This window comes from Hyperolius riggenbachi, chromosome 10 (genome assembly GCF_040937935.1).
Source record: "Hyperolius riggenbachi isolate aHypRig1 chromosome 10, aHypRig1.pri, whole genome shotgun sequence".
Classification (NCBI taxonomy): domain Eukaryota; kingdom Metazoa; phylum Chordata; class Amphibia; order Anura; family Hyperoliidae; genus Hyperolius; species Hyperolius riggenbachi.
In genome coordinates this window covers 57894281-57921969 of record NC_090655.1, presented here as the reverse complement: position 1 = coordinate 57921969, position 27689 = coordinate 57894281, and the positions used below count along the sequence as shown (strand labels likewise).

The 27689-nt window shown below is 44.7% G+C and overlaps 1 protein-coding gene across 5 annotated transcripts in view; it reads right to left on the bottom strand.

Moving 5' to 3' along the window:
• The window catches only part of LOC137535952 (glycerol-3-phosphate acyltransferase 1, mitochondrial-like), a 128843-nt gene that overhangs the window by 85351 nt on the left and 15803 nt on the right, over nt 1–27689 (bottom strand). For 3 of the 5 annotated variants that reach the window (XR_011024485.1, XM_068257841.1, XM_068257840.1), the window contains one exon: nt 21513–21789. Coding sequence is in view for 3 of the 5 variants with exons in the window: in XM_068257841.1 (XP_068113942.1) it covers nt 21513–21594 (82 nt within the window). In the remaining 2 variants the exon portion in view is untranslated. Of the gene's footprint in view, nt 1–919; nt 4653–9794; nt 9902–21512; nt 21790–27689 lie in introns of those variants that run through there. The other 2 variants (XM_068257842.1, XR_011024486.1) reach the window with 2 other exon arrangements.

Sequence of the window (27689 nt, the reverse complement as noted above, 5' to 3'; positions counted from 1 at the left end):
CGGAACGTATGTGAATGGATCCAATTTTAACCTATGGATCCATTCACATGCATCCGTTGGTACAGAAACGTTCCGGTCCCTGGACCTAAAAATTGCTGCAGGCCCTAATTTTCCGGACCGTTCTGCTCAGTGGAACGGATCCGGACAAAAATGCAGCAGCATTGGGGGCAATGGGAAACAGAACGTTTCTTCACACTAGTGAAGAAACGGACTGTTCCACGGGGGGTGGGGGCATGGACCGATGCAAATCTGAGCGATGGGAGGGTGCAGCAGCCGGGCGGGTGGGCTAGGGAGTGTTTATACATACCTAATATTCCGTAGCAGCCGGCGGTAGAGGCTTCCGTCTTGTTCTGCGTCATGTGACTGTGTAGTCACAGCGGAAGAAGAGGAACCCTCTACCGCCAGCTGCTGCAGAAGATTAGGTATGTATATGCTGAGTGAAAACGTATCCGATCAATCATTGATCAGATCAGTTTTCATATGTGAACCCGGCCACGGACTGAGCCATCCGGATCCGTTGAAGCGGAGACCGGATCTGCTCACCGGATCCCTTTGGCTCATTTAGCAGATGTGAACCGGGCCTAAGTGTGCTAGGCCCCATTGCCTTGCCATTGCATTACTTTACGGTTAAACAGGGTAACTCAACACAGATTTGCAGGACAAGTGAAAAATGGGCCTTAGTTTTCTCCTAAGTGATACTTTTTCATCTTTCGTTTTAAATTACTTTCTTGCTTTTTGGTGGCTTAACCAGTTCACCACTGAGGGGTATTTCCCCTAATGGACCAGAGCAGTTTTGACCTGTCAACGTTCCTCCCTTTCATTTGTTAATAACTTTATTACTACTTACCACATCAAAATGATGTATACCTTGTTTTTTCTCGACATAAGTTCCCAGTAGGCCTTAAAAAAATACACTATGTCCAATTAAATACCCTTTAGTTTTAAAATAAGCAATACAACTATAAATAAAAACCACACATTTGATTTGCCCGTTAGTCCCGGCTATCACAACACTTAAATTATGTTCCTTCTACAATGTATGGTAACAATATATTATTTTTAAATATAGGTTATTTTCTGTTTCTCATTTTTTGAGTCCAGTCAATAATTACAAGCCCTTATATGCTAAAATAACAGTAATCTACCCCCATGATACACATATTAAAAAAGCTGAGTCTCTAAAGCAACTATGATTTTTTTTTTTATGCTATCACTTATAACAAGTGTTTTGTTTTGGTAAAGATAGCAGAGGCGGTAAATAAGGGGGTTAAAATTAATGAGGAATTGTTTTTTATTGATTTATTTTAATTGCGTGTATGTGTGTCGTGTATGTGTGTGTAATTTAATTTTTTGCCCACTAGATGTCCTCACTCTATCCTGAGAGTACACCGGAAGTAGAACAAACCAGCATGTTTACTTTTTTGATTTTAATGACTGCCAATGATCATTCGCTACAGGGCAGGGGCGTAGGAATAGGGATAGCAGGCATAGCAGTTGCTATGGGGCCCCAGGCCACTAGGGGGCCCCATCCTGGTAGCAGGAAACATTTTTTTATTATAAAATTTAGTTTATTAACAGAGCAGGAAGAAAGCACCCTCCACCCTCCCCAAAGCCCCCTTTCCCAATGATCCTGGCTAAAATGTTGAAGCAGCAACAGGCAGGTGAGAGGGGACTATTTTCTCACCAGTCTGCTGTGCATAGATGCCTCCCTGGCTGGCCCTACAATTAATCTGTAGTTCCGGCCAGGGAGGAGGAGCTGCTGGAGGTGGTGTGCATGGAGGATTCCCTGATGCTGCTTCTGTGCAGAGTGAGGAGACAGCCTGTGTGTGACATACAGTTCCTAGGAGTGAGTGCAACCTCGTTGTTCCATGTGAGTGGAGAGAGCAGCATTGCTGATGCTGCTTCTCTAGCTACTTCTTACACTGTCTGCAAGTAGAGAGTGTAGAGGGGGAGGGGGTTGCAATGCTAACTTCTATTAGAAAAGATTAGAAAGGGGACAAAACTTGTAACCTGATCAGAGGTGTATTTGCTCACAGATCTGACACATGGCTGTAGCCCACCAGAAAAGAGTTCCCCATAAACAATGCTGCATGTGGTGAGGAACAGCTCTTTCAGCTGAGGGGCAAATGTATATCCACTTTCCATCAGACTGCACTTCTCACATTTTCCTTAATTTGACCATTACTAGCTGCCCAGTGCAAATTAGCATGTCCAAAAAAATCCAGCATGCATGTACAAGCTCGGTACCACTGCGTACATTTGTGACAGTTTTCCACAATTGCGTGTAGACAATCTTCTGCAGCACATTACAGAGTACATAGTCATGTCACTGACTGTCCCTCAGAGGAGCTCACTATCTAATCCTACCATAGTTATAGTCTAATGCCCTACCATATTATTATTATGTATTTATATAGCACTGACATCTTCTGCAGCACTTTACAGAGTACATAGTCTAGTCATGTCACTGGCTGCCCTCAGAGAAGCTCAAAATCTAATCCTACCATAGTCATATGCCCATCACCGTCTAGGGCCAATTTTAGGGGAAAGCCAATTAAGTTATCTGCATGTTTGGGATGTGGGAGGAACTGGAGTGCCTGGTGGAAACCCATGCAGACATGGGGATAACAAATTCCATGTAGATAGTGCCCTAGCTGGGATTTGAACCGGAACCCAGTGCTGCAATACAAGAGTGCTATCCACTATGGCACCATGCTGCCCACACATTATAGCCACATTATGCTAGAAAAAGACAAACGACATTATAGACATCATTAGTAGAAGGCTGTTAGTAGGCTGTTAGCACCATCAAAGGGAGACCACTGGCAAGTAGGTGTTTGTTTGGCCAGAGGGGGGGGGAGGAGGAGGGAACCTGGTCAAAAAAATTGCTATGGGGCCCAGTGAGTTGTAGCTACGCCCTTGCTACAGGGACTCTGATCTGTAAATGGAAACACTGTTCCCATTCACCGATCACCATTCAGCCGCATGGGGAGGGGGTCGCGTGCTGCTCATTACACCACAGAGACGCATATCTATGCCCCTGGGACGGTAACAGTCTTCCTGCGCGGCGATGATATACGGTCTAAAAACCAGGAAGTGGTTAAATTGCACTGAGCACCATCATTTACCATTTCATATCATTCCTTGTATGTGTCCCCTGTGTCTCCGCTCTCCCCCCGAATCCCGATCCTTCCCTTACATCTCCACTCCTCTCCTCCCCCCACATACATGTAGTGCAGTGTAGGCAGCGTCTTACCTAACCTGCCCCTGCCCGCGGGGATCGATGACCTCTCCACTTCTGTACTTCTTTTTCCGTACTTCAATTTCATGCTTACAGGGCCAGCTGGGAGTTGTCATATTTTTACCCATAAAAGATGAGGGAAATGCCTCTGCCAAATGAGGGGGACAACAACCAGCCATTAGGGATGATCACAGATATGCAAATTATTCCAAGTTAATGCAAATTTTATGCAAATGTATGCAGCTTAAAAATAGACCAATCAATTTATAGGATACCCGAAGTGACATGTGACATGATGAGATAGACATGGGTATATACAGTGCCTAGCACACAAATAACTATGCTGTGTTCCTTTTTTTCTTTCTCTGCCTGAAATAGTTAAATATCAGGTATATAAGTGGCTGGCTCAGTCCTGACTCACAGTAAGTGTTAGGAAATTCCAACTATAAAACATTTTCCTAGCAGAAAAATGGCTTCTGAGAGCAGGAAAGAGATAAAAGGGTCAATAGTTCATAGATTTTTAGCTCTGGCATACTTTAATGAATGTGTAATTGAGCAAAAACAATAAAACAGGTTAAACATAAAATAAAACTGTTGAATATCTTAAAAAGTCATATTTAGGAGAAGGGAGATAATTACAATTGTTTATTTCATTCGTTTATTTTCGCTTCGGATGTCCTTTAAACCTGGGTTTAAAACATTTTTAAACTGAATACATTTGTATAAAAATTTACATAATTTCAGAATAATTTGCATATCATTGATCATCCCTACTAGCAATGTTGCCTGCTAACCATGTGAGTTTCTTTCCCACATGCAGGTGTGCTTTAACATAATGCTTTTATATTGAATTGCGAACGTCAACATTCAATCTGACTAGTCACTAGGGAATTACCTGGCGAAAAACGAAATAGCATTATAAACAGCCCTTTGTAATATTCTTCCTGTGTGATGGGAGGTACAACTTGTATTGTATCAGCTGTGAACCATATTTACCGCAAGTCATAAACTGGAGGGGGGGGGGGGGGGCATAAAACCAGAGATTATAGCCGCAGGGGAAAAAATGTCCAGCTTTTCCTTGTGTCCGCAGGTCGCCTGTTGTAAGTTTTTTTTCCTATAAAAGTGAAACGGTCGGACGCAATCGATGGTCACAGTAAAGAGTCGCTGGGAGTCTCCGGTCGGTCATGGTAGGCACTTTTTTTTTGTCAGTGCAGAAATTCCAGCCGTGGTTTGACAACAGTGACACGCCCAGCAGTGGGAAGAGGGCGGAGCCAGCAACTGCCGTGCAGCGTCTTCAGAGCCATGAAGCTGAAGAGATGAACTCCAGGAGTTTGCGGCGGTTGCTCTGAGGTAGGAATGTGCTGCTCAGCTCCAGAACGTTGTTGCGGTTTTCTCTGGAGACCTGAAAGTCCTGAAGAGGAAGGGGAGAAGTCAGATGATGATAGAAATAATAGTTACATCATTTTAAAATATTAGATATACACGTTCTATGTACATGAACTAATGTAAGGCACTCACTTAAAATCGTGGGCGTTTTCTGCAATGTGAAAACGCACATAATGCTTCCAAATGTGCAATCACAGTGCACTGGTAGCATTGTGCGATTTTCTGCAGCGGGGGAAAAAAGGTTGACACTGCTGCTTTGAATCGCACGACACTTGCTATTTCCCCATTGCCGACAGTCAGCTGTTTTCAGCTGGCTGCCGGCTAAGAATGCGGATTCGGTCACGGGAAAACGCTGCCAGTTTCCTGTGGCCTCAAGTGTGACCATTCCCTACATTTTCCATGCAACTGCTAGCCTGGGACCCACTTGCAGCATTTTTGTTTTGAAAATTGTTCTCTCGTTCACTTGAATGAGATTTGCAGCAAAGTCGCTTGCACCAACTTTGCCACAATTCTCAATCAAGTGAATGAGAGAGTGTTTTTCAAACAAAAGTGGCAAGTGGGTGCCAGGCCTTAGGCTTTGTTTACAGTGGTACAACGCAACAGCTGCATTGTAGCGTGGAACGTCGTGCTTTAATGCAACACCTATGTGGCGTTCACAGTGTGGCCAAGTTTTCTATTGCCTTGCATTCATGCTTTTACAGGAAAAGGAAACGCAACACTCACTGTGAGCCGAGCATAACGCTTATTAATATTTCTAATATGTGAGGAGTTTTTCAACTTTGAAGTTCACATGGTCAAAGCTAATCCATTGTTCTATTAATTGAAAAAATATTTTTGATCAAGGTAAAGGATGCATTCTTTCTGAATATTCTGATGTCCACTTCTGTGTTATATTTTACTCAGAGCTGGTTTAAGCAGCATGGGAGCCCCGGGGCAAAGGTAGCCTGGGGGCCCCCTACCCTAAGGCAAAGTCAGTTAACATTCCCCCCCCCCCCCCCCCAACTCCCTGGCAGCCAGGGTAGTCTCTCTTCATAGGCAGTATGGTGCCCCAGAATAGGTTGAGTGGTGCCAACAGTATAGGTATAGTAGTGCCCCAGTATAGGTATAATATTACCCAAGTAAAGGTATTGCAGTGCCCGCAGTATAGGTTAGTAGTGCTCCCAGTATAGGTATAGTAATGTCCACAGTATAGGTATAGTAACGCCCTCAGTATAGGTATAGAATTGCCCCTAGTATAGGTATAGCAGTGGCCTCAATATAAGGTATAGTATTTCCCCCAGTATTGGTACAGTATTGCCCCCAGTATAGGTATAGCAGTGCCCCAGTATAGGTATAATATTGCCCCGGGTATAGGTATAGTATTGCCCCCAGTGTAGGTATAGTAATGCCCTCAGTATAGGTAAAGTAGTGGCCCCCATATAGGCATAGTAGTGCCCTCAGTATAGGTATAATATTGCCCCCATTATAGGTATAGTATTGCCCCCAGTGTAGGTATAGTAATGCCCCCAGTGTAGGTATAATATTATCCACAGTATAGGTATACTATTGCCCCCAGTATAGGTATAGTATTGCCCCCAGTGTAGGTATAGTATTGCCCCCAGTATAGGTATAATATTGCCCCTAGTATAGGTATAATATTGCCCCTAGTATAGGTATAATATTGCCCCCAGTATAGTTATAATATTGCCCCCAGTATAGGTATAATATTGCCCCCAGTATAGTTATAATATTGCCCCCAGTATAGGTATAGTATTGCCCTCAGTATAGGTATAGTATTGCCCCCTGTGTAGGTATAGTAATGCCCCCAGTACAGGTATAGTTGTGCCTCCTGTGTAGGTATAGTATTGCCCCCAGTGTAGGTAGAATATTGCCCCCAGTATAGGTATAGTGGTGCCTCCAGTGTAGGTATAGTAATGCCCCCAGTGTAGGTATAGTGGTGCCTCCAGTGTAGGTATTGTAATGCCCCAAGTATCGGTATCGTAATGCCCCAGTATAGGTATAGTATTTCATCCTGTATAGGTATTGTATTGCCCCAACAAGACAGGCCTGAAGTTCCCAATCCACCCCCCTTCCCCCTTCCCCTGTGTTTATCATCATCAGCTACCCCCTCCCCACGAGAACGGAGTCAGTAAACATTTGAGCCTGCCTCACCAGCTCTGAAGACTCAGGCAGGCAACTGCAGATCTGATTGATTAAGTCCAGCCTGCATCAGTGCGCTCCCCTCTCCTCCTCACAGTTATGGACACACTGACGCCCGTGATGTCCATGCCTGTGTCACGTGAGGGAGCGCTGCGCAGCGTATATGTAACAGATTGAGGCAGAGGCAGAGAACCATGGAGACCACGACGCCACCGGGTCTCAGCTCCCTGACTCCTCACATGAATGCCGTTCAAATCACCGCCGCCACCCAGCGCAGCGCAGGCAGACCACACAGGTGGCAGCCAGGCAAAGCATCCAGCGGCTGCTGCGGGCTGGACAGATTGCGTCAGGTAGACATTGGCTGGCAAAGGGCGCCCCCCAGGGACTCTGGGGCCCGGTGGCAATTGCCCCCTTTGCCTTACTTGTAGCGCCGGCCCTAATTCTACTTTGAAATCTTATTAGATCTGATTGCTATAGATATTGTAATCCATATCAGTCATATACTTAATATTGTGTTCATAATTATGAAAATACATGAATAAAAGTATATACAGACTGGAATCATTGTCTTCATTTCATAGAGGAATATTCTCAATTAAATTATCTGATGATTAAATCTTTGGCAGGTATTGTGAGGATTACCTAGACACCTCTAGGGGGAGTTTGGATTGTGTACACCAGGGATGATCAAAGAGATGCAAATTATTTCTCCTTGCATTCAAAGTTCAAGTAAACTATATGCAGCTTGAAAATGGACCAATCAGAATAACTTCCTGTCCATTTTCATTGGGTTTTGTTGGTGAATACAAGGAGAAATTCTCATAGATTGGGCAGCCCGGTGGTTTAGTGGTTAGCGCTCTTGCCTTGCATTCATTAAAGGATGCATTCTTTCTGAATATTCTGATGTCCACTTCTGTGTTATATTTTACTCAGAGCTGGTTTAAGCAGCATGGGAGCCCCGGGGCAAAGGTAGCCTGGGGGCCCCCTACCCTAAGGCAAAGTCAGTTAACATTCCCCCCCCCCCCCAACTCCCTGGCAGCCAGGGTAGTCTCTCTTCATAGGCAGTATGGTGCCCCAGAATAGGTTGAGTGGTGCCAACAGTATAGGTATAGTAGTGCCCCAGTATAGGTATAATATTACCCAAGTAAAGGTATTGCAGTGCCCGCAGTATAGGTTAGTAGTGCTCCCAGTATAGGTATAGTAATGTCCACAGTATAGGTATAGTAACGCCCTCAGTATAGGTATAGAATTGCCCCTAGTATAGGTATAGCAGTGGCCTCAATATAAGGTATAGTATTTCCCCCAGTATTGGTACAGTATTGCCCCCAGTATAGGTATAGCAGTGCCCCAGTATAGGTATAATATTGCCCCGGGTATAGGTATAGTATTGCCCCCAGTGTAGGTATAGTAATGCCCTCAGTATAGGTAAAGTAGTGGCCCCCATATAGGCATAGTAGTGCCCTCAGTATAGGTATAATATTGCCCCCATTATAGGTATAGTATTGCCCCCAGTGTAGGTATAGTAATGCCCCCAGTGTAGGTATAATATTATCCACAGTATAGGTATACTATTGCCCCCAGTATAGGTATAGTATTGCCCCCAGTGTAGGTATAGTATTGCCCCCAGTATAGGTATAATATTGCCCCTAGTATAGGTATAATATTGCCCCTAGTATAGGTATAATATTGCCCCCAGTATAGTTATAATATTGCCCCCAGTATAGGTATAATATTGCCCCCAGTATAGTTATAATATTGCCCCCAGTATAGGTATAGTATTGCCCTCAGTATAGGTATAGTATTGCCCCCTGTGTAGGTATAGTAATGCCCCCAGTACAGGTATAGTTGTGCCTCCTGTGTAGGTATAGTATTGCCCCCAGTGTAGGTAGAATATTGCCCCCAGTATAGGTATAGTGGTGCCTCCAGTGTAGGTATAGTAATGCCCCCAGTGTAGGTATAGTGGTGCCTCCAGTGTAGGTATTGTAATGCCCCAAGTATCGGTATCGTAATGCCCCAGTATAGGTATAGTATTTCATCCTGTATAGGTATTGTATTGCCCCAACAAGACAGGCCTGAAGTTCCCAATCCACCCCCCTTCCCCCTTCCCCTGTGTTTATCATCATCAGCTACCCCCTCCCCACGAGAACGGAGTCAGTAAACATTTGAGCCTGCCTCACCAGCTCTGAAGACTCAGGCAGGCAACTGCAGATCTGATTGATTAAGTCCAGCCTGCATCAGTGCGCTCCCCTCTCCTCCTCACAGTTATGGACACACTGACGCCCGTGATGTCCATGCCTGTGTCACGTGAGGGAGCGCTGCGCAGCGTATATGTAACAGATTGAGGCAGAGGCAGAGAACCATGGAGACCACGACGCCACCGGGTCTCAGCTCCCTGACTCCTCACATGAATGCCGTTCAAATCACCGCCGCCACCCAGCGCAGCGCAGGCAGACCACACAGGTGGCAGCCAGGCAAAGCATCCAGCGGCTGCTGCGGGCTGGACAGATTGCGTCAGGTAGACATTGGCTGGCAAAGGGCGCCCCCCAGGGACTCTGGGGCCCGGTGGCAATTGCCCCCTTTGCCTTACTTGTAGCGCCGGCCCTAATTCTACTTTGAAATCTTATTAGATCTGATTGCTATAGATATTGTAATCCATATCAGTCATATACTTAATATTGTGTTCATAATTATGAAAATACATGAATAAAAGTATATACAGACTGGAATCATTGTCTTCATTTCATAGAGGAATATTCTCAATTAAATTATCTGATGATTAAATCTTTGGCAGGTATTGTGAGGATTACCTAGACACCTCTAGGGGGAGTTTGGATTGTGTACACCAGGGATGATCAAAGAGATGCAAATTATTTCTCCTTGCATTCAAAGTTCAAGTAAACTATATGCAGCTTGAAAATGGACCAATCAGAATAACTTCCTGTCCATTTTCATTGGGTTTTGTTGGTGAATACAAGGAGAAATTCTCATAGATTGGGCAGCCCGGTGGTTTAGTGGTTAGCGCTCTTGCCTTGCAGCGCTGGGTCCTTGGTTCGTATCCCAGCCAGGTCAACACCTGCAAGTAGTTTGTATGTTCTCCCCGTGTCTGCGTTGGTTTCCTCCGGGCATCCCAAAAACCTACAAATAAGTTAAAGCGGATCCAAGATGAAAAACTAACTATAACAAGTGACTTGTCTATATATCTTATCTAAAGTTTATACAGCAAATCTAGCTGCAAACAACTTCAACAGTTTATGATTATTTATTCCTGTGATACAATGAGAGCAGCCATGTTCTGTTTGTCACATTACACATGGGCAAGCTGATCATTATCTCCATCCCTCAGCCTGTGAAAACTTCACTCCCCTCTGTAATCTCTGGCTAGTAACCTCCTCCTGCCCAGACTGAGCTCCCATAAGCCCTTGCTACATGGATCTGAGAGTGCCAAGGCACTCTGGAGGAGCTGTGGGCGAGGCTGGTTTAGTTTATAGGGAATTAGAGTATTAAAACAAAAAAAAAATAATTTGGCTGGAGGAATGCCCTATAAACTATATGAAAGGAACACAATTATGCAATGAGTAAAAGTTTATCTCGGATCCACTTTAATTGGCTTCCCCCTAAAATTGGTCCTAGACTAAGATACATACACTACATGATAGACATAGGACTATGGTAGGGATTAGATTGTGAGCCCCTCTGAGGGACAGTGAAGTGACAAGACAATATATAGGCCCTACAGCGCTGAGGAAGATGTTGGCGATATATAAATAATAATAATAATAGATCATCCCTAGAGGGCAAGGATCTAATTTGAATTGGCTATTTTACCACTTTTGTGTAGTATGAAGGTAAACAGTTTTGGAACACTATGAACAGAGTAACTGCTTATACTACAAGGAGGTAGTAAAATTGGATGTGTGTAAGCACACCCCAAAGCCTGGTACACACATCCAATTTTGGCTAACCAATGACAGGCCAGTTTCACCACTTCCATGTAGTATGAGAGCTTACCTACACAATCTACTGACAATATTCCAAGTGTCTTGGCTCTCATACTACATGGAAGTGGTAACATTGGGTGTACACACCTTCAATTTTGATTGGTCAATGATTGGCCAATGTTATCATCCCCATGTAGCATGAGGGTCAACAGATTAATTCTAAAGACAGATTGTGTAGGTAAGCTCTTAAACTACATGCAGGAGGGACAATTGGTCAGTAATTGGTCAATCACAATTGTAGGTGCACATCAGCCAAGTGCTCACGGAAATATTAGATCGGTTTACCCTGCCGGCGACCGATAATGCCCCAATCTAGCTTTCATTATTGCAATGCACGTAATGCAAATGATCATTAAAACGATTGTTTCAATTAAATGATATTCACATTTGAACAATTGTTCGCAATGTGATCCGACACAATGGTTTTCCAAAATGAATGATCTTCTTTCATTTTTCTTTCTTTAAATGCTATTTAACAAATTTTCATTAATGACAGTTGCACAATATTACGTGGAACAAACAATTGTCAGTTGAAATGAACAATGAAATCTTGCCGTGGGTATGGACTGTAGACTTTCACAAACAGGTAGTACTACTTAAAGAGATTCTGTAACAAAATTTTGAGCCTTATTTCTTCTATCCTATATGTTCCTATAGCTGTTCTAATGTGCTCTGTCTTACTGCAGCCTTTCCTAGTGGCTGTATTATCTCTGTTATATGATCTAATCTTCTCTCCTCTGTCGGCTCTATCGGGCTGAGGCAGTCAGGCTGGAATGTGCAGGGCTGCTTGTGATTGGATAGAAGCTATACACACCCTCTCCAGGCCCCCTGCACACTCTGTATGACTCACACACTGAGCTACTCTCAGCGTATCACTTGCTATATCTTTTGTTTGTAAACACTGCCTGAAACTGGCAATTACAAGCCAGGATTGCAGCAGGGAGAGGCAGAAACAGCACAGAGGGGCCCAGGAGAACATAATGAATAGAATGGTATGCTTTTTATTGTAAGAATTTTACAGTACAGATTCTCTTTAAGCGAGAAGTTATAGACGCAGAGCTTGTGAGGTATTATACACAAACAAGAACAAAAACTACAAAATACAAAGTGACTTACTCCAGATGAGCTAATAAACTTCACTATATATATTTGTATAGATAAGCTAAATCCCTTACTCAATGCAAGAGCCATTTCACCACTTACCAGGGCGACTTCCTCAATTCAGCCATAGGAAAAAAGTCAATAAGATTAATCCAAGATGATCTAAATTTTGTATGCAAATTTATCCAGCTTGAAAATAGACCAATCAAATTCCACCTTGACAGGATTCAATTGGTCTATTTTCAAGCTTTACAAATTTGCCTACAAAATCTACATAGCCCTGCATCAACTCAGCTTTAGGATATTCCTCGCTAGGGATAGTCAATGAGGTGCATAGGATTCCAAGTTCATGTAGGGTAATGCACATTTTCTACGTGAACAGCTTGAAAATGTACCAATGGAATCCTGCTAAGGTGGAATTTGATTGGTCCTGTTAACCAATCAACACTGACAGAGGCTATTGTGGTCCAACTTCTGCCTAGAATTTACACCCAATTTGAGTGCAAGTGGAGATGATTGGCCTCTCACTGCCCATCTCTTGACCTCAGAATTTTTGGATTGGTAACCTGGTCACCATAACAACTGGGTATTTCACCAATGAGTAACTAGAGAGAGAGATAGGGTTGAAAAATTAAATGTTAATAATTTAGAATTATGCAAATGTATGCAGATTGAATAAGAACCAATCAAAAATCATCTCTGCTTCACTGGATTAGTACATTTCCCAAACACTATATATTTCCATCATTTTGCATTAACTCAAAATGATTTGCACCCCTAGCGATGGTCAAGCGCATGCAAATAAATCCAACTTACATACACATTGTATGCAGCTTGGAATTGCACTTTTCAAAAATGGCAGGAAGTGAACATGACTGGCCCAGTCCCAAGCTGCATAAAGCTTGCATGCAAAACTGAGATGTTTTCAGGTCACTGACCATCTCTACAGTGTAGGTGAGGGATGTTCCCAATGGCAATAGGTCACTGACCACCCTCACTGCAGGTAAGGGATGCTCCTATTGGTAGCTAGGGATGATCAGTGAGATGCAAATATGTCCTAGTGCATGCAGGATTATGTTCATTTTATGCAAATTAATGCAGCAATCAATTTAAACCTTTGTGGGACTTGATTGGTCCATTTTCAAGCAGCATATATTTGCATAAAAACTGACAATCCTTCAATGAGATGCAAATATTTCTGAATTCGTGATCATCCCTATTAGTAACATCTTTACAGATAATCTAGTCCAAACACGGCAATATCTATAGCTGTGTACACATACGAGATTCTTGGCTCCATCTAGGGCAGTGATGGCTAACCTTGGCACTCCAGCTGTGACAAAACTTCAAATCCCATCATGCCTCTGCTTCCCCGAGTTATGCTTAGAGCTGTCAGAGTATTGCAATGCCTCATGGGACTTGTAGTTTCACCACAGCTGGAGTGCCAAGGTTAGCCATCACTGATCTAGAGCACATACAGCTGTCCTGATAGGTCACTAAAATAACTGGCATGCCCGATCATCTCATGTGAGCACACAGCACCTCTCTCCCACCCACTGTCCCATCATGCACTAAGGTGTCCTCATCCCTCCTCTATTGTATTCCAGGGTGACATGTACTATTGCAACAGTGATCATTTCGTACAGCTTTGCCAGCAGGATCAAACTCTATCCTTGCTGGTGACACTAAGGCCTCGTTCACATTGCACTCCGATCGCGTTGGCTGGTTTGTTTTTTTTGTGCTTTTCTAAGCGTTTTTGCAGAGCGATTGCGTTTTTTGACTTCCTGACATCAGTCAGGAAGTGAACTTTGGAAGAGAATAAAAACAATGTATTTATTCTTAAAAACACTCACGCAATTGCTGCACAAGGCAATTGTGTGAGCGTTTTGCGTTTTCCTATAGCTTCCATTTAGGCGGAAAAAATGGTCCTTGCACTGCTTTTCTGAGCGGATCGGAAACGAACCGCTCAGATGTGAACCTTCTCACAGAGAATCATTGCACAAGCGCTTTCAAGGCGATTTTGAAAATTGCCAACGCTTAAAAAAATATGTCAAAAATGCCCCTAGTGTAAATGAGCCCTAAGGGCTAGTTCACAGTGATCATTGTGTGTCCACTCACTGCCCATACAATTCTATGGACCTGTTCACACTACTGCGTTGTAACTGGTCGTGTTATTCTAACTCCCTGCATGTAGGCTAAGGGCTCAATTCACTAAAGTGTGCTAACACTTAGCACGACAGTGATAAGCCGCTTTGCGCGTGATATCATGTGCTAAGTATCATTATCAGGTACTAAGTATCATTATCGCGTGCTAAATATCATTATCACGTGCTAAGTATCATTATCACGTGCTAAGTATCATTATCACGTGCTAAGTATCATTATCACGTGAAGTCACTGCAGATCACATGATGGTAATGTAGATCATGAATTATTACTGTATACAGTACATAAAGCGACGCGCATTAAACTTTGCGCGCACCATATTACATTAACGTACGTTACTTAGCACGTGATAATGATACTAAGCACGTGAATGATACGTTGCACGTGCAAAGCCTTTACACGTGATAACTGAGTTATCACGCTTTAGTAAATCGAGCCCTTTGTATTAAAGTCTATGTCCAGTCTCCATTGCAGTTCACAGGGATTGTAACACGTGTTATGCAAATGATCACTGTGAACCTAGCCTAACTGAAAGCGGGGGGGAAGGCATCATCTCTACTGTGGTAGACAAGATATCCTGGTGCACAACTAAGGATAGGAAACCTACTTTTACACTCAGCAGAATCTCGGCACCGTGGTACCCCGAGACTCATTATACAGCTGTTAAAATGACACAGCTAAAACCATACCAAACATATCAAGCCACCAGATATTATGGAAGCCAACAGATTTACACATCCACAAGTAGAGAATAGACCCCACCGAAAACGTCTAAAGATGAAAAAGTAGTGAACAGAAGCTTCAACGGCTGGTACTGAAGTGACCAATAAAAAACAAACCTGATTTTTTGGTGTTTTGCAATGTATTTGCCTTTTTGTAAATGTGCAATAGGCAAAATACCAGGAACACTTGAGAGGGTAAGTGAGAAATGCTGAGATCACCAAAAAACATTGGCCTATCACAGCACAAGCGAGTGTCCAAAAGTCAAACAAGGTTAATTAACACCAAAAATAATACTAAAGCATCTCCAGTGAGGAACTGGGACTAGATATTTAACAATCATCTGCTGTTAAGCTGACAGGATTTGTCAATCTTGCCTGAGTCATACCCAATCATAAATTTTAAGTACACATTCACTGCACTGTTTTATTGAAGATTAAAGAGGTTTAATCTAGAAATTGGGTATGAATCTCTGATGTGCTCTGGTGAAGCATACATTTAAGCGCAACACTTACCTGAAAAACGAGGTGGCATCCATTTGGTGAGCCTTCCTGGTTGTGGAGTGATGGTGTCATGAGTGAGAGCACTTGGTTCACACTGCTCTGGAAGTTTGAATTGTGCTGAATTATTTGAAGCAGTATTACACTACGTACAGTGTTTTTCTTCATAGGCTGAATTGAAGTGGGAGAGCGCAGTGGATGTGTACTTAAAATTTACTCAGGACTGGATAAACCACAACGAACTCACAGGACTTTATATTAAAGAGAACCCAAGGTGGGGATATGGGGGGCAGATGGGACACAGAGCCATGTTCTTTGCCTAATGACATGGCTCTGTGTCCCCCAACCGCTGCTCTGCACCCCCCCCCCCCCCCCCGAGTTTAGCGAAGTAAACAGAGGTGAGAGGAATTCCCTGTTGAAAAGGCCAGGGGCATTTTTACAGGGTTTCCAGAGCTGCCGTTGGGCAGCTCTCTCCCCTGGCCACGCCTCCTGCTGCTCCCCCGCCGCCCTGCACGCTATGAGAGACAACCCAGGGGTCACGCAAGTGAAAGTGGGTTATTGCGGCGGTTTTTGTGGCTACCTGATCCGCTCAGCCCTGCAGATCAGATAGCCTACTTTTTTTTTTTTTAAGCCCACCTCGGGCTATCTTTAACCACTTCAGGACCACAGTGCTAAACCCCCTTAAAGACCAGGCTATTTTTTGTTTAAATTGGCCACTGCAGCTTAAAGACCAAGCTGCCGGACAGCACAACAGTGTACTAGTGATTCCCCCCACCCTTTTCCCCCCATCAACAGAGCTCTCTGTGGGTGTCACACGGCTGTCCCCAGTACAGCACTGCTGCTGATCGCAGCGCTGTACTCTGTTAGACGGCATAACCGCCGTCTTTCTACTGTCTCTTGAGCAGCGCTCGCCGCTCGGAGACTGAAGGTGGGGTGGAGCTCTTCCTTCCAAGCAGGAGATGCGCGCGCAGCCTGCACACGATCTCCTGCAGTAGCCGGCCCCAGGACTAATTGGCATTAGGCGGTCCTGGGGCTGCTGTCGTGGCCACGCCCATTGGCGTAAAGCGGTCGTAAGGTAGTTAAGGAATTTTAGAAGATATTGGTAATTTTCTAGGACTTACCAATACACAGGTGGTGCAGCCAATTGTATTTTATACATACCCAATAATAGTCATGGTTCGTGAAAGATGTGTGATAGCAGAAGTAGCTAGCTTTCTTTATAGTACACACGCGAGAGCTATGGAGGCCGCCATATTTATTTCCTCTTTAACCACTTCACAACTGAGGGGTTTTACCCCTTGAGCACCAGAACAATTTTCACCTTTCAGCGCGCCTTCCATTCATTCATCTATAACTTTATCATTACTTATCACAATGAAATGAACTATATATATTGTTTTTTTCGCCACCAATTAGGCTTTCTTTAGGTGGGACATTATGCCAAGAATTATTTTATTCTAAATGTGTTTTAATGGGAAAATAGGAAAAAATGTGGGAAAAAATGCATTATTTTTCAGTTTTCGGCCATTATAGTTTTTAAATAATGCATGCTACTGTAATTAAAATCCATGAAATGTATTTGCCCTTTTGTCCTGGTTATAAAACCGTTTAAATTATGTCCCTATCACAATGTTTAGAGCCAATATTTTATTTGGAAATAAAGGTGCATTTTTTTCAGTTTTGCGTCCATCCCTAATTACAAGCCCATAATTTATAAAGTAACAGTGTTATACCCTCTTGACATAAATATTTAAAAATTTCAGTCCCTAAGGTAATTATTTATGTATTTTTTTTTAATTGCAATTTTTATTTTGTAATTAATTTAATTACAAAAAAAAATTGGGGAGTGTGGGAGGTAATGAGTTAATTTTAGTGGAAAACTAATGTATTTGTATATGAAAAATGCTTTAGGGTGTAGTTTTACTATTTGGCCACAAGATGGCCACAGTAACTTTTTGTTTATGCGACCTGCAAGCGTAGGAAGTACGCTTGCAGGAAGTCTTATGAGGCTGGGAAACTTTTTTTTTTTCACAATGATCGCGCTCTCATAGAAGCAGCCGATCATTGCGGGGGGCTTAGATCAACGAACGGGAATGGTTTTTCCCGTTCATTGATCTCCGGGCGAGCCGGCAGCGGCGTGCACAAGCGCAGGGGCGCGCACACGAGCGAGCGGGAGCGCAGACATCGGCGGGAGGTGCGGATATCTCCGTCCCTGGTGTTGACAGGGTGGAAAAAGGGACGGAGATATCCGCACCGCTGGTGGTAAAGTGGTTAAACAATACCAGTTGCCTGGCTGTCCTGCTGACTTTTCATGTGTCAGTAGTGTCTGAATCCCCACCTGAAACAAGCATGTGGCAAATCCAGTCAGAGAACCTGATCTGCTGCATGCTTGTTCAGGGGCTATGGCTAAAAGTATTAGAGAGAGAATCACCAGGACTGCCAGGCAATTTGCATTGTGTAAAAGGAAATAAATATGGTAGCCTCCATATGCCTCTCAGTTCAGGTATCCTTTAAATAATAAATCCAGAAAAAAATGAATAATTGCAGTCTCATGCTGGCAGTGGGTATTGGTTTTAATCACACTGCTGCTAATTTACTAACTTATCTTTAACCCTCACTATGATGCAATATGACCCAACCAAGGGTTGCAATGGTTACTACCAAATAAAATTCCATTTTTAAATAGTTCAGAATATACCAGTGCAGGATTGCTGGATCAGTGATGGTTTCCTGTTCTAACATAACTCAGCCCCTAATCCCAAATCAGACTGTTGTATCACTTCCACAACAATAATCTGCTTCACAAGCTGAATAAACATCTCAGAAAGAAAATAGATCAAAAGTCAGAGATGAAATAAAACAGCGCCAGCTCCCACCAGCATCATGTGACTCAGCCACTGCACAAGCTCTGCGTTCATAACCTCTTCCACCAGCATCATGTGACTCAGCCACTGCACAAGCTCTGCGTTCATATCCTCTTCCACCAGCATCATGTGACTCAGCCACTGCACAAGCTCTGCGTTCAAAGCCTCTCCCGCCAGCATCATGTGACTCAGCCACTGCACAAGCTCTGCGTTCATAGCCTCTCCCACCAGCATCATGTGACTCAGCCACTGCACAAGCTCTGCGTTCATAACCTCTTCCACCAGCATCATGTGACTCAGCCACTGCACAAGCTCTGCGTTCAAAGCCTCTCCCACCAGCATCATGTGACTCAGCCACTGCACAAGCTCTGCGTTCAAAGCCTCTCCCACCAGCATCATGTGACTCAGCCACTGCACAAGCTCTGCGTTCAGAGCCTCTCCCACCAGCATCATGTGACTCAGCCACTGCACAAGCTCTGCGTTCATAGCCTCTCCCACCAGCATCATGTGACTCAGCCACTGCACAAGCTCTGCGTTCAGAGCCTCTCCCACCAGGCATCATGCGACTCAGCCACTGCACAAGCTCTGCGTTCAGAGCCTATCCCACCAGCATCATGTGACTCAGCCACTGCACAAGCTCTGCGTTCAGAGCCTCTCCCACCTGCATCATTGACTCAGCCACTGCACAAGCTCTGCGTTCATAGCCTCTCCCACCAGCATCATGTGACTCAGCCACTGCACAAGCTCTGCGTTCAGAGCCTATCCCACCTGCAACATGCGACTCAGCCACTGCACAAGCTCTGCGTTCATAGCCTCTCCCACCAGCATCATGTGACTCAGCCACTGCACAAGCTCTGCGTTCATAGCCTCTCCCACCAGCATCATGTGACTTAGCCACTGCACAAGCTCTGCGTTCAGAGCCTCTCCCACCAGGCATCATGCGACTCAGCCACTGCACAAGCTCTGCGTTCATAGCCTCTCCCACCAGCATCATGTGACTCAGCCACTGCACAAGCTCTGCGTTCATAGCCTCTCCCACCAGCATCATGTGACTCAGCCACTGCACAAGCATCATGTGACTCAGCCACTGCACAAGCTCTGCGTTCATAGCCTCTCCCACCAGCATCATGTGACTCAGCCACTGCACAAGCTCTGCGTTCAGAGCCTATCCCACCTGCAACATGTGACTTAGCCACTGCACAAGCTCTGCGTTCAGAGCCTCTCCCACCAGCATCATGTGACTCAGCCACTGCACAAGCTCTGCGTTCAGAGCCTATCCCACCTGCAACATGTGACTTAGCCACTGCACAAGCTCTGCGTTCAGAGCCTCTCCCACCAGCATCATGTGACTCAGCCACTGCACAAGCTCTGCGTTCAGATCCTCTCCCTCCAATCACACGAGGGGACACAGGAGAATATCAGACTTGTCCAAAAAGTAGTGTGACAAGGCTGTACCTTTCCTGTGTACCCTGTATGCCAGTGATTTTGTTTGGGGAAAAAAAGAAGAAAAAAAAAATAGATATTTAACTCAGTAGACAGAAGCCTATGGAGAGGCCAGTGGCTTCCCGGATCATCCTCGAGCCCACCCTTCCCATGCTGTGTCCCTCTGCACAAGCCCCACCAGCCATGCTCCCAGGGCCGGATTTACTATAAGGCACTGTAGGCAAGTGCCTACAGGCGACTGACTATGGAAAGGCGGCTCACTCCCTTCCCCTATTGCCTCCCTCCCTCCTTCCCTATGCAAAGTCGTGAGCAGAGCGTAAATGAGAGGTTACTCACCCTGGTCTCAGAATTCCACGGACAAGATCTCCCTTTAGTCGGGGGCACCACTAGCTACTTAACACTGAGGGTAGTTCTTGCAGCCTAATGGTAAGGGACACCTGTAGCTACCTGTGACGGCCAAGGGAAGTAAGGGAGAAGTGACAGCTGGGACAGTAAACACACTAGCAGTGCAGTTTAGAGGGGGTTTGTAGGTTCATGGAGGGCGGAGTCTAGGGTGCCAAGACATCTGGGCCTATAGGCTCCTGTGATGTAAATCCAGGCCTGCATGCTCCTATTAAGAACACCAGGCCTGCCTGTCAGCCACAAAGTGCCAGAGCCGACTAAACCACTGAAGAACAAGCTCTATTTTACTAAACTGAAGCGTCTTCCAGCCCCCGTAGTGTAACAGGTCCCTCTTTCCTCTGCCACTGTGCCCCCCATAAGATCACTTGTCGTGGTCCGTGGGCTACTGCGCTTGCCTGGCCCGGGTAGTTGCCTCCCATGAACATGCTCCCATGACCTGGAACATTCTGTGTATGCTGCACATGTGTCTGGAACAGTCAGCAAGCTTTTGTAAGCGCATGGTGAGAGGAAACTGAGGCTCCTGTAAGGTTTCGGGGGCTGCAAGAAGCCCCAGGTTAAGTAAAACAAAACTTGTTACCCCGTCTCAGGTACACTTTAATAGGCATTGCTTCCAGGATTAGGGAAGGATTAGGGAACTCCTGCACAGGAGTAAGGAAGAGTGTTGAGACTGAGGAAGGCGTACGAGAGGAATCGGCGCAGGAGACTTGGACGCAGGATACAGCCAGTATGGCTAATCCTGGTACTGCACAAGTTCCCGGCCACGTAAAATACTATTCCCCCTCCAGGCTGCCATGGATGGTGGGGAACAAAATAATTTGGCTTAATTATAGTGTTTTAAAAGTAACTTCAGCTCCGTCTTCTGTCGGTGCCAAAGTTACTCCCTGTGCGCCCAAGTCTCCTGCTCTGAAATGGCAGTGTTCGTGAGGAAGAGTGCAGAGAGTGAAACAGCGGCAGACACTACACTAACAGGTGAAGTAGTCATGCATCTACACCCGGGGGGGGGGGGGGGATTTCATGCTGAAATCGATCGGGAATCAGCCTGCGCTGTATGGACAGCTGACAGATCTCTCTGCGATCAGACTAGCGTATGAGGCAGATCTGTCTCATACTGTAAAGGCTGCCATGCATCAGACAATGAATGGGCAGATTTGACCTAAAGATTGCAGAGAGCTCTGATGTAACATTTTATGATGGAACAGAATCACCCAAGTGCAGCAGTCTTTTACCGAACTCTATAGCATAAAGAGACCTCAGAAAGTGCACAGAGGGAAACTACTTTATCTCAAACTTTGCTGCCAGCTTTTTAACTCTGCTATCTCCACTGCAACACTGCCTACTTGTGGTTATTCTGAATACTGAACAGTAAACATTGCTGCCACTGATCAGCCAAACTACTGAAATCATGTACATGTAAGTAAAAATCCTCTTTTTTCCTCTAACTCATGTTTACTTTAAGTCCAAGTCAACAGTCTGACAACTACGCAAAGGTTTTGCAGAGAACATTTAAGAGGATGAAACGTGTTTGATTGGCTGGTGGTAGAGCACAGCTTACCATAGACGGCGACCTTCCGTTCCGCCCTGGTCAGCAGGTACTTCTGCAGATTGGGTAAACTCTTTCTCTGACACGCAACCATTGAAGCTGTGGATGAAGGAGGCGGCGGAGCTGTAGGCCTCGAGGATAGGACCCAGAAGCCTCTGCAGGAAAGCTATGAATTGCTGGTGATTGTGTGATGGGCTCACCTATGAAGACAGGACAGGGAGCAGATGTCTCTCTGTCTCCAGCAGCTCCTGCACAGTCAGAGAATGTGTCACATTCCTCACATGTCTGCCTGCAAAACAGCAACAAATAAAAGCAGTTATTAATAAAATGCAAAGTCAGCTCACAAAGCAAAAAAACTGTACTTTTGGAAACCTATAACTTCTAAATGAATAATAATACTTATGCACAAATGCAAATATGATAACCGTATGGCATATAAAAAGCAGGTAAACATGTTTTTATTGAATATTATGTCAGGGTTAAACCGCTTTAAGCACACCTTGTCATACATGTGAAATGTCACACAATTGAGACGCCCTATTTATGTGATGAGTGTGGGGAATGTTTTCGAGGTAAAGCAAACTTTGTCATACCTGAGTATTCGCACACTACAGAGTTTATGTGCTGAGTGTGGGAAATAGAGGCAAAGCACACCTTGTCATACTTGAGAAATCTCTCACTATTGAGAAGCCCCACCAATCCCTCACTCATCACATCAATAGAGCTCTTCAATAGTTTAACATCACTTATATGACAAGGTTTGCTTTACCTCTAAAACATTTCCCACACTCAGCACATACACCAGGCTTCTCAATTGTGTGAGATCTGTCATGCATGACAAGGTTTGCTTTACCTATAAAACATTTCCCACACTCAGAACATACAACAGGCTTCTCAATTGTGTGAGATCTGTCATGCATGAAAAGGTTTGCTTTACCTATAAAACATTTCCCACACTCAGCACATACAGTAGACTTCTCAATTGTGTGAGATCTCTCATAGGCCTAGTGCATACAGAGCGGTTTTTGGAGCGATCCGCCGGCTGCATCCGCCTGTAAAAACGTTTGGCTAATGTATTGCAATGGAATAGTGTACACCGGCCTTTTGAGGTTTTTGCCAAGCCGCAAACGCGCCTCCTGCTGCACTTTTGCGGTTTTCTGAAGCGTTTCGTCCTCAATGTAAAGTATAGGAAAAACGCAAACCGCTCTAAAAAACGCTACTTCAGAGCGGTTTGCCAGGCGTTTTTGTTACAGAAGCTGTTCAGTAACAGCTTTGACTGTAACAATATGTGTAATCTACTACCCAAAAACGCACCCAAAACCGCTAGGTGTGTTTAGAAAACGTCTCTAAACATACCTAGAATTGCTCTGAAATCAGCTCCAAAAACTGCTAGCGTTTTGTGGATCTGCTAGCGCTTTTGGTGTGCACTGGGCCTTATATGACAAGGTTTGCTTTACCTATAAAACATTTCCCACAGTTATGACATAAATAGGGCTTCTCAATTAGAAGATCGCTCATGCATGACAAGGTTTGCTTTACCTCTGAAACACTTTCAACACTCAGGACATAAACAGGGCCACTCAGTAGTGGAAGACCATTTTTGTATGGCAAGGTGTTAGAGGTAAATCAACCATTTCCCATAAACAAAGTACAGCTTCTCCTCAGTGTGAGGACTCTTATTTGTGATAAAATTAAATTTCTGTATAAAAACATTTTGCACACTCAGCACAGAACAAGGTTTGTCACCAGTATGAGATCTCTCATGCATATCAAGTTTTGCTTAAGGCCTCTTTTCCACGGACAGTTGATAAGCAGTGAAAAGCCTCAAACTAACAACTGCTCACTGCTGCCTGGTAACTGCTTGTTGCTGCCTGGCCAACTGCTCCCTGCTCGCTGCTGCCTGATAACTGACTGCTGCCTGGCAATGCTTGCTGCTGCCTGGTAACTGCTCACTGCTGCCTGGTAACTGCTAGCTGCTGCCTGGCAACTGCTCGCTGCTGCCTGGCAACTGCTGCTTGGCAACTGCTCACTGCTGCCTAGTAATTGCTCACTGCTGCCTGGTAATGGCTTGCTGAGCATACAGTTCAACTGTCCGCGGAAAAGAGGTCTAAAGCTAAAATATTTCCCACACTCTACAGCATCTCTCATGTATGACAAAATTTACTTTACTTCCAAAATATTTCTCACACTCAGTACAAGGACTAGTCTTCAGTGTGAGATCTCTCATGTGACAAAATGCAATTTCTCTACAAAATATTTCCCACATTCAGCACATGAATAGAATATCACCGCCGGTGTGAGATCTCTCATGTGTAATAAGCTTTGCTTTAAAGGGACCCTTCAGGAAGAGTCAGCCTCCTGCACATGTGCGGTGGAGTGTTTAAAGAACCACGCATGCGCAGGAGGCTGACAGCGCCCGGCATTATGACATGGCAGGCGTGCTTCAGAAGGGAGCAAGGGCGACTTGCTTGGAAGTCACCAGATGACCGGACAACGGGACCACGGAAAGGACCAAGATGATACCAGGAGACCTCGCGGGCTACGGGGGGCTGGAGGAAGGTGTGTGTGTGTTTGTAGTGTGTGTGTGTGTGTGTGTGTGTGTGTGTGTGTGTGTGTGTGTGTGTGTGTGTACATCTGGGCGAAGCTATAAACAGAAAATCAGATTTCACCCATTTATGTCAGTGGAAAAAATGGAAATGGCTGCCATTCTCACAGTAATCAAGCCATAGTCCCCACACTTGGCACAGTTGGTCACTTGGTGACCATGGTTACAAATCCAGGAAAAGTGGGTTGAGCATAAAACAGCCAATCAAATTTCAGCCATTGATTTTTAATGGGGAAATGTAAACTGCAGCTATTCTTAGACTGTGAATCGCAGGGTTCTCAAACTTGCCACACTTGGTCACCGGGTGAAGGAGATTAAGATTCAGGAAAGTGGGTGGAGCCTACAAAAGCCAATCAAAAATCACCTATTGATTTTCAAGGGGAATATTGAAACTGCTGCCATGTTTACACTGTTAATGGCAGAGGCCTCAAACCTGCTACAGTCGGTCAATAAGTGACTGGGGTTCAAATTCACTAAAGGGGCAGAGCCACAAACAGCCAATCAGATTTCTTTGCTGGATAAACTGCTTCCATTCACACAATTTTGATGCCAGGAGCCCGAAAGCTCACAAACTTGGTCATTGAGTGACTGTGTGTCAAGGTTACAAAAACTTGGTGGAGTGAAAAACAGATTTCCCTCGGAAAATGTACACTGTAGCCCTTTGTTACGGTTAATGGCAGGGTTCTCAAACTTTGCACAGTTGGTTACTGGGTGACTGGGAGTAATATTCAGAAAAGTGGGTGGAGCCTAAAAAAAGCCAATCAATATTCACCTGTTGATTTTCAAGTGGAATATTACAATTGCTCCCATTCTTGCACTGTTATGGCCCAAGCTTGAAACCTGGTACAGTTGGTCATTGGGTAACGGGTTCAAATTCAAAAAAGGGGGCGCAGTCACAAACAGCTAATCAGATTTGTTTTTATTGATGCCAAGGACCCGAAAGCTCACAAACTAGGTCATTGAGCGACTGTGTGTCCAAATTACAAAAAGTGGGCACAGCCAAAAACAAATTTCACTGGGAAAATATAAACTGCAGACCTTCTTACACTGTTAATGGCAGGGTTCTCAAACTTTGCTCAGATGGTCAGTGGGTGACTGAGATTAATATTCAGGGGAGTGGGTGGAGCCTATAATAGCCAATCAAAATTCACCTGTTGATTTTCAAGGGGAATATTTAAATTGCTGCCATTTTTACACTGTTAATAGCAGATGCCTCAAACCTGCTACAGTTGGTCATTTGGGTGACTGGGGTTCAAATGCCGGAGAGGGGCGGAGTCACAAACACCAATCTGATTGGTTTAATTTCTATGGGAATATACAAGTTATTGAATCCAAAGCTCACAAACTTGATTATTGAGTGTTTGTGTATTGTTAGGGTTAGAAAAAGTGGGCGCAGACGACACCAGCCAAATACATACCCAGGCAACGCCGGGCCATCAGCTAGTACGTTATATTATCAGACACTTGGTGGCCCTTCTTGTGACCGGTCTCCTCTCTGTACTGCAGCTGTAGCCCCCCCCATCATTCACATATCTGACTGTTTTCGTCAGAGCAGGACGCATGCCCTGTCCACAACATGCACCTTCCCCAATGGATCATGCTCCCAAACAGCTTTGCACAGCACCCATGGCCAAGTGCATCCTGAGCATGCAGGATTCTGAGTCATTAGTAACCATGCATGCCCAGTATGTTCCCGGCAGTGGTTGCTATGCACAGCCATGTGGAGGAGGAGCACAGAAGAGAGGGTGGCCACAAGAAGGGACCACACAGTGTGATAACCTAGCAGGCTGTTTGCTGTTATTTTCATCACTCCCGCCTGAACACTTCCCTTGCCAGCCAATCAGAGTAGCAACCAGTGCTGTCCCCGTATGTGGGCTGCTGGGGTGTAGGAGGAGCTGAGCTGTGAGTGAAGAAGTTGAGTCCATTGAGAGAAGTGCAGAGGGACAGCACAACCAGAATGACAAGAGAAAGAATGAAGAGGATGACGACTGCATGGAGCTCTCCAGCCAGCCTCCACCACTGCCTTCCAGACCAGTCCACCATCTCTCCACTCCATGCCCAAGAGAGTTAAGGCAATGCTGAAATATAATGCTGGCCATACAAAATACTAACACATTGGGCCCAATTGTCACATTCTTCACTTAGGGGTGTGCTCAACTTTTGTTGCCAGTGGTTTGGACATGAATGGCTGCATGTTGAGTTATTCTAACGGAACGGCATATTTACACCATTATACATGCTGTACAGTGACTCCATTACATCAAAGTGCCATATCTTCAGTATCATCCCATAAAAAGATTTCATAAAATATAAAAAAAAAGGGAGGATGTACTCAGTTTTGTTATAAAGATGTCAGAATACTCGAGGTCCGTGTTCCTTCATTAACCAGTATGTAATCTGGACAAACGGACAGGTGCACAATGTAATTGTATGTTCAGTAGGCCTGAATGATTTTAGGAAAAAATTGAATCGATCGATTTCTGTCCAAAATCGTGATTTCGATTCGATTCACAATTTCCTTCAAATCAAGCATTGTTCCCCTCCTCTGTGCGCCTCTGTCCCCTTCTCTTTGTGCACCATCTGTGTCTCTCTTTGTGCCCCTTTTGTGTCCCCTCTGTGTCTCTCTCTCTGTACCCTCTGGGTCTCTCTGTTGCCCCCTTTGTGCCCCTTTTGTCTCTTCTGTGCCCCCTCTGTGTCTTTTCCATGCCCCAAGCTGCGGCAGTGCTGGACATACCTTCTAGCATGAGTCCAGTGATGCCCATCTCTCCACTTTGCCTCCTGAAGGCTCTAATGCATGGCATACTTCCTGTATGTCATGTGACATACAGGAAACAGGAAGTATGCTGTGCACAAGAGTCAGCAGATGGCAAGAGAGGATGGACAGCGTTGGACTCGTGCAAAAGGTATGTCCAACACTGCCGATGCTGCAGGCCGCATGCCCCCGTACTTGGGGTAAGTTTGAAGCCACTTCTTTAAACTTTCCCTATGCAAAAAAATGGCATCATCACAGAAATTGCTGCTTTGATGATTTCGAATTTGTGATCTTGGTAATCGCGAATTCGGTTTAAATTCGATTTATCTTTCAGGCCTAATGTTCAGCCTTGCTAGATAATACTAACACCAGTTCTGCAATCATCTTCCAGATACCTGGCTCCATTTTGGCTTTAGAGCATTGTAGACCTGAGGACACAACACAGACATTGAAATAAGCAGAGTTTACATGGCGACATGAAAAATTAACACAAACGTTAAATAAACAAAAATCAACAAGGTAAAAAAAAGTAAAGTTTCCAATGGTTGTCAGAAGGTGGGTACCCTCTTAGAGCCCCTTTCCACTGTGAAAAAGGATTTCGATAACAAATATGCTGCATTTCTGATCATGATTTGCAGCGTTTTTTAAGTGTGATTTCCCATATGTTGCCAAGTGATTTTTCATGCAATCGTCACTATGTATGGCACAATTTTTGGGAGATGGGGGCCGGACTTCGTGCTGCCTAGGTGACTCGCACAAAATTCACACAGTGCTGTGCTTTCTATGCCACTTTCCTGCGCTCCCATAGACTACAACCTAAACGCACTTGCAG